The 17,474-nt window shown below is 40.3% G+C and overlaps 2 protein-coding genes across 4 annotated transcripts in view; one reads left to right on the forward strand and one right to left on the reverse strand.

The window, feature by feature from the left end:
- Positions 1-2,549: 2,549 nt before the first annotated feature.
- Positions 2,550-5,803, forward strand: SRP14 (signal recognition particle 14). Its single transcript, XM_019725511.2, has 5 exons — positions 2,550-2,704; positions 2,848-2,920; positions 3,446-3,558; positions 4,920-4,952; positions 5,434-5,803. The coding sequence occupies exons 1-5, from the start codon at positions 2,681-2,683 to the stop codon at positions 5,521-5,523; spliced, it is 333 nt and encodes a 110-aa protein (XP_019581070.1). The 5' UTR covers positions 2,550-2,680; the 3' UTR covers positions 5,524-5,803.
- Positions 5,804-6,239: 436 nt separating this feature from the next.
- The window catches only part of EIF2AK4 (eukaryotic translation initiation factor 2 alpha kinase 4), an 86,572-nt gene continuing 75,337 nt past the window's right edge, over positions 6,240-17,474 (reverse strand). For 2 of the 3 annotated variants that reach the window (XM_019725509.2, XM_074327917.1), the window contains 7 exons: positions 13,700-13,812; positions 11,029-11,087; positions 10,021-10,118; positions 8,751-8,819; positions 8,229-8,273; positions 7,019-7,137; positions 6,240-6,476 (listed from right to left, as the gene is read on the reverse strand). In XM_019725509.2, coding sequence (XP_019581068.2) covers positions 6,419-6,476; positions 7,019-7,137; positions 8,229-8,273; positions 8,751-8,819; positions 10,021-10,118; positions 11,029-11,087; positions 13,700-13,812 — 561 coding nt within the window. In that variant the 3' untranslated portion in view covers positions 6,240-6,418. Of the gene's footprint in view, positions 6,477-7,018; positions 7,138-8,228; positions 8,274-8,750; positions 8,820-10,020; positions 10,119-11,028; positions 11,088-13,699; positions 13,813-17,474 lie in introns of those variants that run through there. The other variant, XR_012494784.1, reaches the window with a different exon arrangement.

The raw sequence follows: 17,474 nt of genomic DNA on the forward strand, positions 1-17,474 counted from the left end.
ACCTTTCCACGTGAGGCCGAGAGCCTGGAAACTGCACTCCTGGCTCTGTCCCCACAGAGGTTATTCATAGTGGGGGTCACCGCAGAGTGGTCCTGTGCTGGCAGCCCCATAGGGAGGGATTCACTAGACTGTTCCAGTCTGTGCTAGTCCCGTGGCATACGGAGATGTCTCCCCAGTTTTTATGTATGTTTGCCTTGCCACTGAACTCCAAACTTGCATATTTAGCTGCTTACTTGATAGTTTCACTTGGAAATGTAATAGGCATCTCGGATATTACATGACCAAAACAAAACTTTTCATCTTTTTACAAAACTTTTTACTTCTTAAGTCTTTCTTCTCTTAGTAAATGGCACTACCATCCACCCCGTTGCTCAAATAAAAAACCTGAGTCATCCCTGATTTCTCTTTTCCTCTTAATGTTCACATCCAGTTGAACATGAATCCTGTTGACTCTACCTTCAAAGTACAGTGAGTCCTCACTTAACGTTGTCTATAGGTTCTGTGACTCCAAGTGAAATGATGTATTATGAAACCAATTTTACCACAGGGCAATTGATACAAACAAGAGTTAAGTTCTGAGGGCATCTCATCAACGTTATAATGATGTTAATTAAGCACCTGCTATATACCCTAATCTGATTGCAAATGTGCTAGCACCTGGACTTTTGCAATAACTTCTGTGGTAGGACCCCCAAAGATGTCTATGCCCTAATACTCAGAACCGGCGAATATTACCTTACACATTTAAAGGACTGCAGCTGTGATTAAATTAAGGATTTTGAGATGGGGAGATTATCTTCGATTATCCACATGGGCCCAGTGTAACCATAACGTCCAGTAAGAGGGAGGCGGGAGGATCAGAATCACTAGCACCGTGTTTCCCGGAAAATCAGACCCGAAAATATGCCCCAGTTAAGACTGTCAGCCAGACGGACACATTTAATGTTATGATGATGTTCCAGAAGAAGATGACCGTATTTGAATAAATGTAGATTGTTGTATGTAAAAAAATAAGACATCCCCTGAAAATACACCCTAATGCGTCTTTTGGAGCAAAAATTAATATAAGACTCAGTCTTATTTTTGGGGAAACACAGTAAGAGATGTGACAATGGAACCAAGGGGTTATAATGATATGAGGAGGGGGCCACAAGCCAAGGAAGGCAGGTGGCTTCTAGAAGGGCAAGGAAACAGATTTTTCCTGTGAAGCTTCCAGATGGAATGCAGCCCTGCAGACACATTGGTTTTAGACACCTGACCTCCAGATCTGTAAAAAAATAAATTCACCTTGTTTTAAGACACTAAGTTTGTAGTGATTTATTACAGCAGCAATAGGAAGCTACAATCCTCTAATTGGTCTCCCCATTTTCTGCCTTGTCTCTCTACAGTGCATTCTTCATGCTACCGACAAGGGGATCTTTTAAAAACGTAAATGAGATTGTCACTGTCCTGTTTAAAGCTTAACAAGAAGCTTCTCTTTGTATCTGGAACAAAATCCCAAATTACCATGGTGGTAGGCCCTACGTGACCTGATCACCGGCTACCTCTCCAAGCTCTCCATACTCCTTCACTCCTCCTTCCACACGCCCTCTCTACTCCCCCACCACTCCCAGTCCTGGGGAAGCAGGACAACTTGTTTCCCTTTAGGGGCCTTTGTTCTAGCCGTTCCCTGTTGTCTGAAACGTTTTATCCTCAAATCTTTGAATGGCTTCAGCTCAGAGTTCTCCTCAGCGAGCCTTCTCTGACCCCAACCTAAACTAGTTCCCTGTTGTTCTCATCTGTCACCCTGTTTAGTTGTCTTCACAACACATCATTATCTGAAGCTATACTTCTTACTAGTTTTATTGTTTATTTCCTCCCTACTTCTTTAATGCAAGTTCCAGGAAACCGGGAACTTAGTTTGTCTTGTATCCTGCTGTATCCCCAACTCCTACAACAGTGCCTGGTACAGGCTAAGCAGCTCTCAGGAAAAAATCATTGCATGATTGAATGCTTGACTTTTCAGGGTTCAAGTTGGCCACTGGCACAGCAGGGACTCGAACACACATCCCTTGACTGAATCCAGAGGTAAAAACGAAGACTGGGTTCCAGTCCCTCTTGTTAGAGACCCGTCAGGGCCACCCAGCCTGGTCAGAGAAGAGGGAGAGTTCAGAGGGCTGCTGTGGGAATGTATCATATTGATGACAATGATAATGAAAACAACAGTAACAGCTAACGCTTATCGAGAACTTTCTATGTGCCAGGCACTGTTCTAGGTATTCAATAGAAATTCAATTTTCACAAGCACACTGTGAAGTAGACACCATTATTATCCACACTTTAAGGATGAGGAAACTGAACTGGTAGAAAATTTGCCCAACATACAGCTAACTATACACAACCACAGGTTTCTATCACATCTTTCTTTCGCGCTCTCTCCCTCACGTGATTAGACTGACAGGATTCGTCGTCAGGTAAAACCCGGGACAGCCCAAGGTCCCTCGGGGTCGCTCCTCCCCCGGGACAGGCGGGGGCCTCCTACAGCGCAGGCGCCGGGCAGACCGGGCGGAGAGAGGGCGGAGGCAGAGATTTGTGGACCAGAATTGAAACCTAATAGCGGAAGTGCTGCGCAGCCTGGGCGGAACTTCCGGCTACAATTGCGTGGGACTTATGCTGACGGAGGGGAGCTAGCGGGGCCGGGATGGTGCTGTTGGAGAGTGAGCAGGTACCGTCAGAGTTGCCGGCTGAGGGGCCGGTGCCGTTCGGGGGATAGCTCGGGACCGCTGTCTCCTGCGGGCGGAACCGGGACTTGACGCGGCGGGGTGGGGACTCGGGCTGCTTCACGCGGCGGGTTTTGATCTGTTCTAGTTCCTGACGGAGCTGACCAGGCTCTTCCAGAAGTGCCGGTTGTCGGGCAGCGTGTTCATCACCCTGAAGAAGTGTAAGCAGCTGTCGACGCGGCAAGGCTGGCAGGAAGCTGGGAGGCCGAGCGATGCCCAGGCCCGGGTGCCCAGTGTCTGGGAGTCGTGAGCGGACGCTGCGGCGCTTCCCCGCCTTCCCTTCTTGTACATTCAGGACTGAGGGACCCGAGGATATTAGGAGTTGGGGCCGGTGCGGCCCCCAGCACTTAGCTCCTTAAGCGGGTTTCGTTTACAACGGGCGCCAGCATGTCAGAGCTCTTATTTTTGTCAAGGATCCCAGACCCCACTACACTTAGTGGGATTTAATCTGCTTTGATATTACAATATTCCCGTCGAGGAAGTAGCAAGTAGTTTCCTAAGGTTTGGCTAAACCGTGGATAATGGTGGAGGAGGTGGTTAGCAGAACTGCAGCAGTTCAGGTGGCTCAGGCATCCCCTTCCGTTTTATCCGTTCCTTCCTTTTTAACTAACTAACTAACTAACTAACTAACTAACTAACTAACCGTTAACGTCTGTGATGTTCACCAGGATGTGTTTTTCATGCAGATGATGGGCGAACTAAACCCATTCCAAGGAAAGGTTCTGTGGAGGGCTTTGAGCCCTCAGACAACAAGTGTCTGTTAAGAGCTACTGATGGGAAAAAGAAGATCAGCACTGTGGTGAGTTGGATTGCTAACACTACAGTTTTGGAATTTAAAGACTTAACTTGAGGATGGGGTTATCTCTAAACCGGATTTTTTTAAGTAAAGGCTAATGATTATGTAGCTCCCTGGATGTTTTGGAATCAGGGCCTTCTCTTACTTCCTTAATTAATACTAGAAAGCTCAAGAGCAAAATTAAAATGAAGGTAGAAGTCTAAACACTTGTTCTGCTGCAGTTTTTGTGGAAATGAAATTAGCATATTGGTCCATACTTTTAGTAGCACTTTAAGGAGCAGTTAGCATACATATTGGATTACTTAGTCCCCTGACTGTGCTGGGCTTTCAATGAACAGTTTCTTGGTATCAGATGATGCTTTTAAGCTGTTTATTCCTTTACCTTTGTGGTTCACATAGCAAGTGTGCAGCTATGTTAGGCTTGGGGCTTGAGAGTGTAAATTTAGTCAAGAGCCCTAGTGTTCCTTTTCAAGGTGGAGACTGAATATGGCAAAGCAAGAGACTCCCTGGATACTGAATGAATACAGGCCTACCTTGTTTTATTGCGCTCTGCTTTATGGTGCTTCCCAGATGTTGCGTTTTTTAAAAAATTGAAGGCAAGAACCTCCATCAGGAAAGATTATGGCAAACTTTATTGTGATACTCACTTTACTGCGGTGAGTCTGGAACTGAACCCGCAACCTCGCTGAGGTCTGCCTCTACTTTTTTATTCTGCTGGGCAGAACCAGATTGTCCTCCAGTCACGTCAGTATAGGATACTCAGGAGAACGCAGACCATAATTAATTGATGTCTCCCATTACCAGTTATGTAGAGAGGACTTTTATAGTAAAGCTTATGTGGTTTTTATAAATATAGTTTGGGTATCATGAAATATGAAAACCCAAGGAATCTTGAGAGGTAGAATTTCTCATTGTGGTAGCTTGCAGTTTGCTTAAATAGACCTGAATTAATGGACGGTGGGTTTACAATAAGATGGGGAGGGAAAGGTTTAAATGTATCTTGCACAAAAGATTAATACTTAATCCTTTGACATCTCTCAGAACCCAGGGGGAAAAAGTAAATGCCATCTGTGTAAGAGATTTCAATAGAGGTGAGAAGCAGTTTCTTTAGGACCCCACTTCTGCCTCTTTCCCATCTTGGTACAGTTCTCATGTGAAAAAAAGCCCAGAGCGACTTTGCTTGTTCCTCAGGCAGAGGAAAGCGGAGTAGAAAAATAACCTTTAGTGTATCATGACCCCTGAAGTTGGGAAGAAGTATTTTAAAGATTAAGATGTTGTCTTCTTGAGGCTTTTGAGTTATCTGGGATGAGGCAGGAGATTTCTATATGGGTAATAGGGGTGAACTTTTTTCCCCTCTTTTCCAGGTGAGCTCCAAAGAAGTGAATAAGTTTCAGATGGTGAGTTTCTGCTGTTCCCTTTTGTAGGGCAAGACTCAGCACAATATTGAGCACTGGGTCAAAATTGATACTTAGGTTCACTGCTCTCCTGTGATTTACCAGTTTATAAGTAAAAACTGCCAGGCTATGAATTTTATTTTCAACACTGATACTGTTTTCTGTTTTAGTTTTTTAAAGCTAGATCTTGTCATCTTACGCTTCACATATGCTCTGCCTATAGTATAGTTGAACAAGAAGTTGCTTGCAGTTTTCCCTTTTCGTTTTTTTAAAAAATATACAACTCACTGTGGGTGTTGTAGAAGCTGCTATAATGTATTTTTCTCTTACACCATTTTCCTTAAGATACAAGTATCCCATTGTATTACATGCTTTATCAGATAGGCTTTCTGATTTTGGCTACACTAAATTCATTATGGAAATGGGGCAGCTGCTCTACCAATTTGCAATTCTTCCCACTAAGGTCGCGCTCTGTGTCTTTTAGGCTTATTCAAATCTATTGAGAGCTAACATGGATGGACTGAAGAAGAGGGACAAAAAGAGCAAGAGTAAGAAGACCAAAGCAGCACAGTGAAGGGCGCCTGATTCCCTGCTTTCCCCAACTAACCACTGAAGTGCTGTTTTTCCTTTTGACCACAAAGCTAGGTTTCTGGTTCCCCTACAATAACTGTTTTCATGTGAGATTAGGGTCATTTTGGATGGGAGAAGGGATGTAATGTTTACAGGGTAGTTTTCAGAAGCCAGTTTATTTTAGATCTGGCTAATTGGTCTGTGTTGCATAGGTGTATTACTAGATTAAAGCCTCTGTAGCCATCTGTATGAAGGGAATGTATCATTAAATCTATTTATCAGCACTGATTATCTCTTATTCCTTTTCCCATCCCATAGTAATAGTTTCTGGCAATAACTACTCATTCTGGAATGTGATTATGAATAGGCTTTAGCCTTATCTTCTAGGTTATTGGAGTTGAAACCTGACAGTTTTATCAAAAGTTATGTTAGTTCATGGGTATTCTTCCCAACTGGCTATATAATTTTATTACCATAGTTCTTTTAGCAAATTTGAATGGGTTCTCATAGTCAAATTAGAGTTTGCTTACCCACTTTAGGGTAAGCATATTACAAATTCAAGAATAAAGATCCAAGTTAATGATGATATTTGACTTCTTTACACCCTTCAGTTTGGACATTCTCATGTGCTTAGTCATAGGAGTTAAGGGAAGAACAAGGCTGTTGTATTCTAGCTCCACAAAACCTTTAGTGTTAAATTTGCAATTAAAAAGCAGCAGATATAGGAAAGCATTTATTATATTCCAAAAGATAAATTTATGTTATATACGAAAAACTTACAAAGCTCAACTTTGTAGGACAGCTTCTTAGAATGTCAAGTTAACTTAAAATTACAATGAATGTACAACATTTTATAGTACACGTTCCTGTCTGAATAGTGTAATGACCCTTGTTTAGGATTAAAATAAGATTCTGTAGTAGTCATCTCTGTAGCTGTATAGGAATAGCACAGACACCCTGCAAAAGAAAGGAGAAGGTATGATCAGTATACAACAACATTAATAAAAAATTATTTTTAGAACATTTAACTGTAGGAGTTTCGTTTAATCAAAAACAAGATGGAAGGCTAGGCAGTAAAATATTGCAAAGTTTTATAGAAGTTGACTGGCTAGGGTCTGCAGTATAAAGTTCCTAAAAAAGGAGACCACCATTCACTTCACAGCTTTGCTCTTGTTGCCTTTTAAGTGTCTGGTAACATGAACAACTGGGTTCTGACATGAGGACATAAAGCAAAGTAGTCACGGCTATCATTTAAACATTTCTAGGAGTTACCTGGATGATTCAAATTGTAAGTGGGATAGCTACTCCTCAGACTGCTGTGTTTTGTTACTGACTGACTGATTCAGTCCTGAGCAAGATTTACTGGTTACCAGTTGCAGTTCTAACATAACTGCTTATCAGCCATCAAATCTCAGTAAGACAATAAAATCTGTTACTTTTAAACCCCAACTTGAGTTTTAACCCATGTTGAAATCTGTGATGCCAAAGTGATAACTTACTTTTTTTCTACTTTGATGTTATAGATTTCATCACAGACTAATTTCAGGTATTTTTGCTTTGGCAGGCCTGACAGCAGCTGCTTCACAGTTGTATTAAATGCCTGTTCATCAGCATCCCACTAGGAAAAAACAGATAAGACTTAACAACAGGTACTAGGGTTTATTAGCTGGACTTTTTCTGGGTCACTAATGAAATGCCAGTGCCATTCCCCCCTTAAGTATACTGAAGAAATCATTATAGGGAGACAGTAGAATTGGTGGGGAGACTTCAGCCATCCTCTGAAGCATTGGTTTTCATGACAACAGACCACCTTATTAGATCCTGATTAACTGCTGCAGCCTGTGTGCTCATGTAACTTTACATTGACAGGAATATGCTTATTTACAACAAAATAGTATGAAATGTTCTGGGGCAAAGTTTATTTTTCATCTATAATCTGACTAAATACTCTGGGTAAACAAAACAGTATTCTTTGATATGACATGTTTCAAAAATCACCCATAACTATGATTACAGTTAAACATTCTTAATAGCAAAGGTGTAACTGTTAATTCAAATTTTTAAAAAGTTCTTATTAGGCTATTTGATAATAACGGTATGTACCCATAAAAAAACAAAAAAAGGACCAAAATTAATTTTTACCAAAAGATCTTCCATATTGTTCTAGTTCTACAAATGAGCTTCCCTAGCTGGAGTGAAGGTTTGAGGCAGCAGAGTATGTACAGTGGTTAAGAACATGCATTCCAGTAGACTGCCCTGCTTCAAATCCTGCCTCTGCTACTTATTAGTTGGGTCACCTTGAGTAATATATTAACCTCACTACTTCCGTCCTCTGTAAAATGCTTCCGTTTATCTGTAAAATGGGGATAATAACGGTACTCGAGTCTTGGGGTTATGATTAAATGAGTTAATATTTGTAAGATGCTTAGAACAAGGCCTGCCAGAGCCTGACACTCAGTAAAAAACATAAGGTATTTGTTAAATCTCTGAAATTTAAAAGAACATCGCTAGAAAAATATGGTTCCTTCAATATCTGATTTAGTTATAGGTGACATAAAAGGAACAACATTACCAAATTCCTGGAACTGCCAGAAAAAATACCTAATAGTCATTAACAAAATAATGCCATTTTCAATTTTATTTTGGCAAATTAACAGCAAAACTTAAGGATTTTAAAAACCGTAATGTAGAAGAGTTCATCTTGCTTACCTCTAGTGATAAAAACTGTAAGATTGTATCTTTGGGTAGATCCACCTGTCGATACACAAAAATGTACGTCATTACTGACTTGTGACAATGATGTCACTGCATGGAGCAACATGAATAGGGCTGCAGAGTCTGGGATGCTCCTGTGCTACAAAGCAGCCTTAAGGAACCATGCCGTGGGAAGATCTCAGCGCTGGCTCACAAATGACACTCCAAGGATTTGACTCAGTGTAGGCTTAGTGAGGCAAAGGCCTGAAACAGAATAACTTTCGTTTTCATGTCCCCCAGCCCCACCCCATCTTTCAGAGGAAGAAAGCAGGAGAAACAAACATAAAATCTTCAGTTTTCTCCCCAGTGTTTTACAGATTGAGATTACAGGTGGTTCACACCTGTATCAGCCTACGGTGATAATAGGCTTGCATCCCAATACTGCTGACAGTGAGTGGAAAAGCCCTGACCTCTGAGGAAACTACTTTGACAACATGGATAGAAGCCATCCTCAAAATGTTAAAGAAAGCAACTTACAGCCAAAATTTCTATTTCACTGCTTTTCTGATGTAAGTTGGCAAGGGAAGTCTGAAGTCGGGTTTGTACCTAACAAGAAGAAAACGTCAGAATTCAGAACCTGTCAAACCAAGCCATCTTTTCTTGTCATTTTATATCCTATTCTAGGAAACAATCAGGTGACAAACCAAAGCCTAAAATGGATCCAAGTATTATCCTAGGACTTGCTCTTAATCCACCTGGGGAAGATGAGTGTGGAGCCTATTATGATTTCAGGGGAAATGAGATTTTATAGCCTATCTTTATAATTTGTTTAATAATCCACGTAGTTGCTTATTTCTTTGTAATTTTGAAACGATACCTAGTAAAAGCTCAGTGAGACAGTGCACATGGAAGCAGGAAGATTTCAGTATTAAGCTCAATTTGGCAAAAGGGGAAGATGACAGCAATGAGCACATGGAACTGAAATATGGCAGGTGAGGAAAGCAGTGGAAAGTTGTGGAAAATGAGTTTCCACCTGGCCTGAAACAGGAGAGCTTCCAAAAACGAGGTAACCTGATCTTTTGTATTTCAATCTATCACGTTTCTAAAAAATGACTGCTCTCTAACACCCTCCCCCAGTGAGGCCGGTGTGCTGGCTGTGCTCATTAGAGTGTCCAGACTGCTGGACACTCTACTGTCCCTTCCACTTGGAACACCCTCACCTACTCTCCTTGCTTATTTCAGTTCTTCAGGGGTCACCTCCACAAGGCCAACACTGGCCTCTGTCTCTCCCATGTCTGTAGTACACTCTGACATTCACAAACATTTTATTCAGCCTTCTATTACTTATTTTTACCTATTGTCCACCAACTATAAAATGCATATGCTGCTAAGACGATAAACTCTTTGAGGATTTGGGCCGTGTCCTGTATCTTTTATATTTTACCTGGCACTTAGCACAGAATCACACATATAGCAGATAATGTATGCAGTGAGAAACCTGCCCCAAGTCTTGGGATAGATCTATCCCAAAAACAAACCCCATCTGCCATTAGAGCCAGATCAGAAAGTTTTTTTTTGGATCCAGTAATTCTGACAACAGTTGCTTTCTAGGTGGGCGCCCACAGTCCACACTGGATAACATAACTGGCACCAGAGAGATACTTTGTGTTGATGAAACTTTCAGAGGCCACCAAATTAGGGAAGTGGGAAGGAAGATATTTCCAGGAAACTTTATTTTCCTTTCCCGCTTTTTTCTCTGTAGCTCCCATTAGAAAGCTTCCCATGGAGACTCTGAAGGTACGGGTACCTGAGTTTCATATCGCCGCCTAGAGCTGGCTGACAGCTTCTCCGGGGCTATCACACTCACAATGGGAATAACTGCTGCTCCATGGATTTCAAACAGACCTGAAACAAAGAGAGTTTCAGAATTCATGGCCTTATCTTGTCCCATGTTCTGTAACACCCCCGAGGACGGTGGTGGAGGTGATTATAGAATCCACTCTGGTGTGATTCTATGGGCTAGATTCTGTCTGGGCCTTGTCTTCTCTTTAACTTCCTGCACCTGCCCAGGAGGGCCCAGACCCCAACAGCCAGCAGTTCTGATGCTTCGTGAAGCCCACCAGCCTTCTCTCCTCAGGTGGGAGTGGGAGGTGACAAAGGCAGAGGGATGCAATATGAGTCACCAAAACCTCATGAACCTAAGAAAAAAATCAAAAAGTATCTCCCAAGCTCTAATATGTCCTTAAATTCCTCAAATATTTGAAATCTGATGGTGGCAGAGTCAATGCTAACAGAAATGAACCAAAAAGACCCAATTCTGTTAAAAGCCCAATATGTCTTCTTGTGCACTTAATTGGGACATTTCTTTTTCAGTAAGATAGATAAGATGAAACTGAAGGCATAACTATCACCACTGTTCCTTCCTGGCTTTCATGAAAACAAAATGTATAAAAAGTGTCTTTCTCCAAGGGATTTCAGAATACTTTAATCTTCTGTATGGGGAATATTTCCAGGAAAATTACCCACATTTAAACTATATGATAAACCAAGTCGAAGGAAGATTAAACCACCTGTAAAAATAAGACAGTAAGACAGAGACATACCAGGATCAGAATGAAATGCCTAGTTTCATTATTTTCTAGGATGTGGCTTTCAAACCATAGGGATAAATTCCATTTGTTACAATTAATTGTATATGTGTTACCTTAAAAATATATTTTTGATGCAGCAAGGCAAGGTGTTAGCCACAATCATAAGTGCTTAGAGCAAACACATAAAAGCATTATTATGTTTAGATTATAATTAGTAGTTATACCTGAAGCATTAGAAAATGACCCCTTCAGATTTTGTACTGCAAGATTTTCAGAAACTTCTCTAAAAACAAGCAAACAAAAACAGAAAACAGTCAATAAGGCAACACAGATTACTTACAGTGAGCTATACTTAGAGTGAACCACTTTTTCTATTAAATATAAAAATATTTAAGGGGGATCAAACATATGGTGATGGAAGGAGAACTGACTCTGGGTGGTGAACACACAGTGGGATTTATAGATGATGTAATACAGAATTGTACACCTGAAATCTGTAATTTTACTAACAATTGTCACCCCAATAAATTAAAAAAAAAAATTTAATATTGGTTATTATTGGAGGAAAAACAAAAGCAACAAAAGATTTGCACTTAATTATGCTCTTAGTCAAAGAGCAATTAAGAATTACAAAGGATGTCATTTCAAATTAACCAAGACAACATTCTGATTTATTCAGCTGGGTTTGAATTCTTGGCTAACATAAGAAGCTAATTTCAATGAAATATAATGGATGTTCTTTCTGCTATCCTCACAATACAAGGAAACATTAGTAACAGCAAGCCCCACTTTCATTATGGCAGTAACTGTGGCTGATCACCCACAGGAGAACATTTAGTAAATCAAGAGATTCTTTCAAAAGCTGTGAATGGATGTTCTTTCAAAGACTGTGAATTACAACCTTTAAGAGACAATAGCACTCTATCTTGGGAAAACAGGTAAATAATCATTCATAAGGAGGAAAGACTTTAAACCTTTTCCTGCTAAAATTAGATCCCATCTGGCCTTTTAAGTGTCTTGATAATATTCACCTGCACTCAGTTGACTTTGTTTTCTAAACCTCTGTCTTTGATTTAGATCTGTAATCCTAATAACTGGTGACATCAAAAACATTCTATTCCCTCAGAAAAAGCCTGGAGAATTTATGCAAGCTGGGTACAGATGGGAAGGGGTGGAGCCGGGAGGGAAAAGAAAGCAAAAACGTTTATTTTATGTAAGCCAGGATTTCTCAGTCTTGGCATTATTGACATTTTGGACCAGATAATTCTTTGTTGGGGGGTGCGGGAGTCAGTCCTGTGTATTGTAGGATGTTTTACGGCATCCCTGGTTTCTATTAGACACCAGTAGCACCCCCAGTAGTTACAACCAAAAATGTCTGCAAACATTGCCAAATGTCCCTGGAGGGCAAAATTGATACTGATTGAGAACACTGATGTAAGCCAAAAAAGGATGAGTATTGTATTTTTATGATTATAAGCCTATACACAAAGAGTTACAAAAGATAAAGGAAAAAAAACAAAAAAAACAACAAAAAAGTTACAAATATATAGAACAATTTAAAGAAAACTAAAATCCCTTATAATCCCACTAACCAGAAATAACTACAGTTAAAAATGTGGTACATCATTCCAGACATTTTTCAATCTTGGGCTGTGTGTTTTGGTTGAGAAAATTAGGATCATGTCATACATCCTATTTGTGGTCATCCTTCTATGTGAATAAACTCAGCTTTACTAGAATCATTTTTAAAGGCTGCACAGTATGTCACTGTCTTTACCATAATTCAAACAATCTACCAGTGAATGTTGTGATAGTATAAGTGAGAAACTCTCAAAGTGTGGTCCAGGGACCTCTGAAGGTTTCTGAGATCCTTTCACAGGGGCTTTGTAAGCTCAAAACTATTTCACAATCCTAAAATGTTAATTATCCTTTTTATTCTCATCGTCTCATGAATGTGTAATGGCATTTTCTAAAGATTACATGATGTGTGATAATACAACAGACTGAACACAGAGCAGATATGATAATCTAGTTTCTTCTATTAAGGCATTTCAAGAACATTCAAAAAAATGTAAAATAATGCATTAACAATATCTGGGAAAATGGAAAACTGCTGCTCTTCTTACTAAATTTACTTTGTTTTGGAAAATACAGTTATTTTCCATTAAAAATATTTAGGTTAGCATGTAATGGGGTTTATTATTATTTTAAAATAAATAAATAAATAATTTTTAAAAAATTTACATTTTAGTTTCTAATACAAATTATTGATAGATATAACCCACATAGACAAAGCTCTTTGGGGTCCTCAAATAATTTTTAAGCGTATAAAGGGGCTCTGAGGCCAAAAAGTTTGAGAACTGCTGGTACAAACAATGCCTAGATAGACATCTTTGTTCATATCCCAAAGGAATAATTTTTACTATAAATTCCTGAAAGTGGAATTGCTGGGTCAATTTTTTCTTAGGTTTAAGGCTATTAAATTCCCACCCAGAGAATTGAACCAATTTACATTCCCATGATAAATATATGAGATCTATTCCCAGAACATTTTGGAGCTCTCAAATACATGGACAGAACACTACTGAAATTCACTGATTAACAGACCAAATAAGATAATAGCAGATAGATTTTTGGCTCCTTAGGCCTTTCAAAATGATAAAAGAGTCTTTGACATGTTATGAAGAACAAACATTGAAAGTAAGATATGCCTAGTCTTACACAGGTCATGCAAGTAAACTGCAAAGTTAGTCAGAAGCAATAAAAAGGTTCATTAAAAGTTACCCTGACATATCTTTATTTCCCAAAAGGATCAAACTGACTTTAAAAATAAATGTACATAAGCTCTACCTAGGCACTTGCGGCTGGCTTTCTGGGCTTTCGCTTACTAGTTACCTGACCGTCTTTTCATCACTGACTTTAGTCCTCAGTTTCTGCACAACGTGGTCCACAAGATCAGACTCCAGCACGCGTTTCTCTGTTTGCCTTTCCTTCTCAAAGGACTTAACCTTAAAAAGAATGAAACAGACCCATCATTTCTGAAGCCAACAGGCTGAATCAGAGTACCAAAGTAAGACTACTCAGTCAACATTCAGATTGGTGATTCTTAACCAGGGGTGATTTTGCTCCCCACAGGACATTTGGTCATGTTTGGAGACATTCTTTGTCGTGACAACCGTGGAGGGTATTACCAGCCTCTAGTGGGTAGAGGCCAGGGATGCTGCTAAACATCCTACAATGAATGCACAGGACGACAGCCCCCATGAAGAATTATCTGGCCCAAAATGCCAAAGTGTGGCTGTCGAAAAACCCTGGTCTAGACTAGAATAGCTTATCACAGATAGAATTACACACACACACACACACAAAAGGCCACGACGAACCAGCTCCTATATCTTTGATTCTTTCACATACCCTTCCCCTTAAACATCCTTTAGTCAGTCACCAAGGTTTCTACAAGTCCCTCTCCTTTTTAAACCCAAGTCCTGTTATCCCACTTTTATGGTACCTGCCCTTTCATCTTCACTCCAATGGCCAGCACTCAACCTAGGGGGATAGCCTGATACTCTTCCCACAGCCCTCCCTGCCTTAAGTTTTCCCTCACTCCATGTTACACACATCCCTGTAGATTAATTTTCCTCATATACAACTCTCAACTCTGATGTCCCCTTCTGTCTAAACGTACCTCACTTAGATGCTAAATCAAGTCCAAATTCCTTGGTTGGGAATTTTGGCTCTCCATGATCTAGCTAGACCCATTCTCTCCTGCTGAAGTACCCTGTTTACAATCTGGCTTCACCCAAAATATTGAAGGTAATACCAGAATAGTTCTCTGCTGGCCTGCCTCTATCTTTGGGATAATCTATGGAAAGCACTACCATTACGTTTGCTATTCCTTCTGCTTTAAAAGGCCCTTTCAGCATATAACCTATATCCTGCCCATCCATGAAGATCCAACTCTGCCCTGAGGACTTCGTTGCTACTTCTCAAATAATGCCCCAGGCTGATGAACCCTCAGTGAACTTCCGCTGTAGAACTTTCATGACATTTAGCATTTTCTAGGTCATAATTATGCACAGATGTTTTATGTTCCCTACCAGATTACAGGATCCTTGAAAGCCTGTGGCTTTAATGTCCCTGTATCCTTCACGGCCCTAAATTTAATCCGTCCCACACTATGACTGCTTAAAATGCATTTGCTGAATGGATGAATGAAATGTTTTGCTCTTCAAATATGAAGATGATGCTACTGACCCATCATTAACAGGCAGAAACAAGATTCAAAAGAATTGGACAGGCTGGAATATGCTGAAATAAACAAGATCACATTTAATAGAGATAAATATGAAGTCCTGTAATGAAAGCCGTCATTGTAGAAGGCCAGCCAGACATAATATTAACTGAAAAGTCCAATGGGTTTTAGTTGATATATTCAATATGAGCCAAAGGAGCCATATGGTTGCTAAGAGTTCACTTAGGAGAAATACGGTATTTGGCTTGAGGGAGGTCAGAGACCCTTCCCATTTAGTCAGAACATGCTTACAGAACTCTGTAGAATTCTAGTATCACATATAAAGACAGTCATTGACAAACTTAAGTGTGTTTAAGGGAGGTTAACGAGGAGGGTCAAGGATGTGGAAACCATATTATGAGGAATGGCTTAAGTAATTAGAATGTTTAAGCCAGAAAAGAGGACACTTAAAATGGCATGGCAGCTACCTCCTAAAATTTGAAGGTGGTTGAGAGGAGGAGGAAGAATTAGATTTGTTAACCTTGACTACTCCAGAGGGTAAAAATAGGACCAATGAGTGTAAATTTTGGGAAGCAGATTCTGATTCAAGTTTTTAAAATCTGCTAACCATTATAGCAGTGCGTTATGACACTGGAATTATCCATCAGAGGCTAGACAGTCATCTCTTGGTAATATTGCAGGAGCAATCACTGCTCTGGAAGAGGCCTGATCTTAGGGTCATTTATGATTTTATGATTAATGAGCAGACAAGTAGTGGGGACTTCCAAATCTGCCCATGGAGGATTAACTACTATAAGAATTGCCCTCCTGGGGCCGGCCCAGTGGCTCAGGCGGTTGGAGCTCTGTGCAAATAACACTGAAAGCTGCCAGTTTGATTCCCACATAGGCCAGTGGGCTTTCAACCACAAGGTTGCTTGTTCGACTCCTCAACTCCTGCAAGGGATGGTGGGCAGCACCCCCTGCAACTAAGATTGAACACGGCATCTTGAGCTGAGCTGCCGCTGAGCTCCCGGATGGCTCAGTTGGTTGGAGCGCATCCTCTCAACCACAAGGTTGCCTGTTGGACTCCTTGACTCCCGCAGGGGATGGTGGGCTGCGCCCCCTGCAACTAAGATTGAAAGGACAATAGCTTGACTTGGAAAAAATCCTGGAAGTACACACTGTTCCCCAATAAAATCCTGTTCCCTTTCCCCAATAAAATCTTTAAGAAAAAAAAGAAGAAGAATTGCCCTCCCACCTTAAACTAGAAAACCAGACAAAACATAAACAATGGTTTTGAGACACTGGACAACTGAAGGACAACTTATCTCTGAGATAAGGAAAACAAAGTGAGCCTACAAGTGCTCCAGGTTACTGTGTTGATGAAGTTTGCAGACTGCAATGCTGGGAGGGGGAACCTAAACAAACCAGGAGTCTTGCTAAATGGGGGAGATAGACTGGAGTTTAGGCAGGCCAAGTTGGCTAGAAATTATAGGGCAGAGGACCAAAGAGGAGAGAGCTACACATTCACAGAGAAAGAATGATTTCTCTACAGAGGAGTCCACTCACAACTTTGGTAGAGAATTGATCTGTGCATGGGTGAGAGGAAACTATCCAAGGCTAAGGGAAAAACAACCACCAGAAATGAGTAGGCATAATAATTTCTGGAACTCAAAGCCTGGAAATACCAGAATAGAGAGATCTCGTAACTGGGCATGAGGCAGAATCCTCCGAATGGCACTGCCTTATAATGGGGCTAAATTAAGCGGAGGCTAAAGGCTGCCCTGGATGTACCCTAACAAAGTTTAAAACCAAGCCTGGAAAGGATCAAACAGAATCCAAGGATCCTAACTACATCCCCGAACAAAGCTCAACAGTATTTATAGAAACTGAAGAAAACTCAGCATCCAAAAATGTAAAATTCATAATGTCCAACAACCAGTCAAAAATTACTAGGCATGAAAAGTGGTGAGAAAATATGACTCACAATTAGTTGAAACATTAAAAGATAGAAACAGTTCCAGAAATGTTGGAGATGATGGAATTAATCGACAAATACCTTAAAAGAACTATTACAAATCTTATAAAGAATGTAACGAAAACAAGAACTAGAATGTGGAGATAAATGAGAGACATTAAAAAACAACACATCTATAACTGGTACAGATGAAAAAATACAGTATCTGAAATAAGAAATGCACTGGATGCGATTCACAGCAGATTAGAGATTGCACGGACTGATTGAGAATAAAGCAGAGAGATGGGGAAAAAACAGAACAAAACAAAAAGGAGAGTCTCAGTGAGCCATGGGGCAATATCAAATGATAACGTAGTGTAATCAGAGTTCCAGAAGGAAAAGGGGGAAAGGGACAAAAAAAAAATTAAAAAAAAAAAATTGGAAGAAATAATGTCTGAAATATTTCCAAATTTCACGAGTAC

The sequence above is a fragment of the Rhinolophus sinicus genome, linkage group LG03 (assembly GCF_036562045.2).
Source record: "Rhinolophus sinicus isolate RSC01 linkage group LG03, ASM3656204v1, whole genome shotgun sequence".
In the NCBI taxonomy this organism is placed as follows: domain Eukaryota; kingdom Metazoa; phylum Chordata; class Mammalia; order Chiroptera; family Rhinolophidae; genus Rhinolophus; species Rhinolophus sinicus.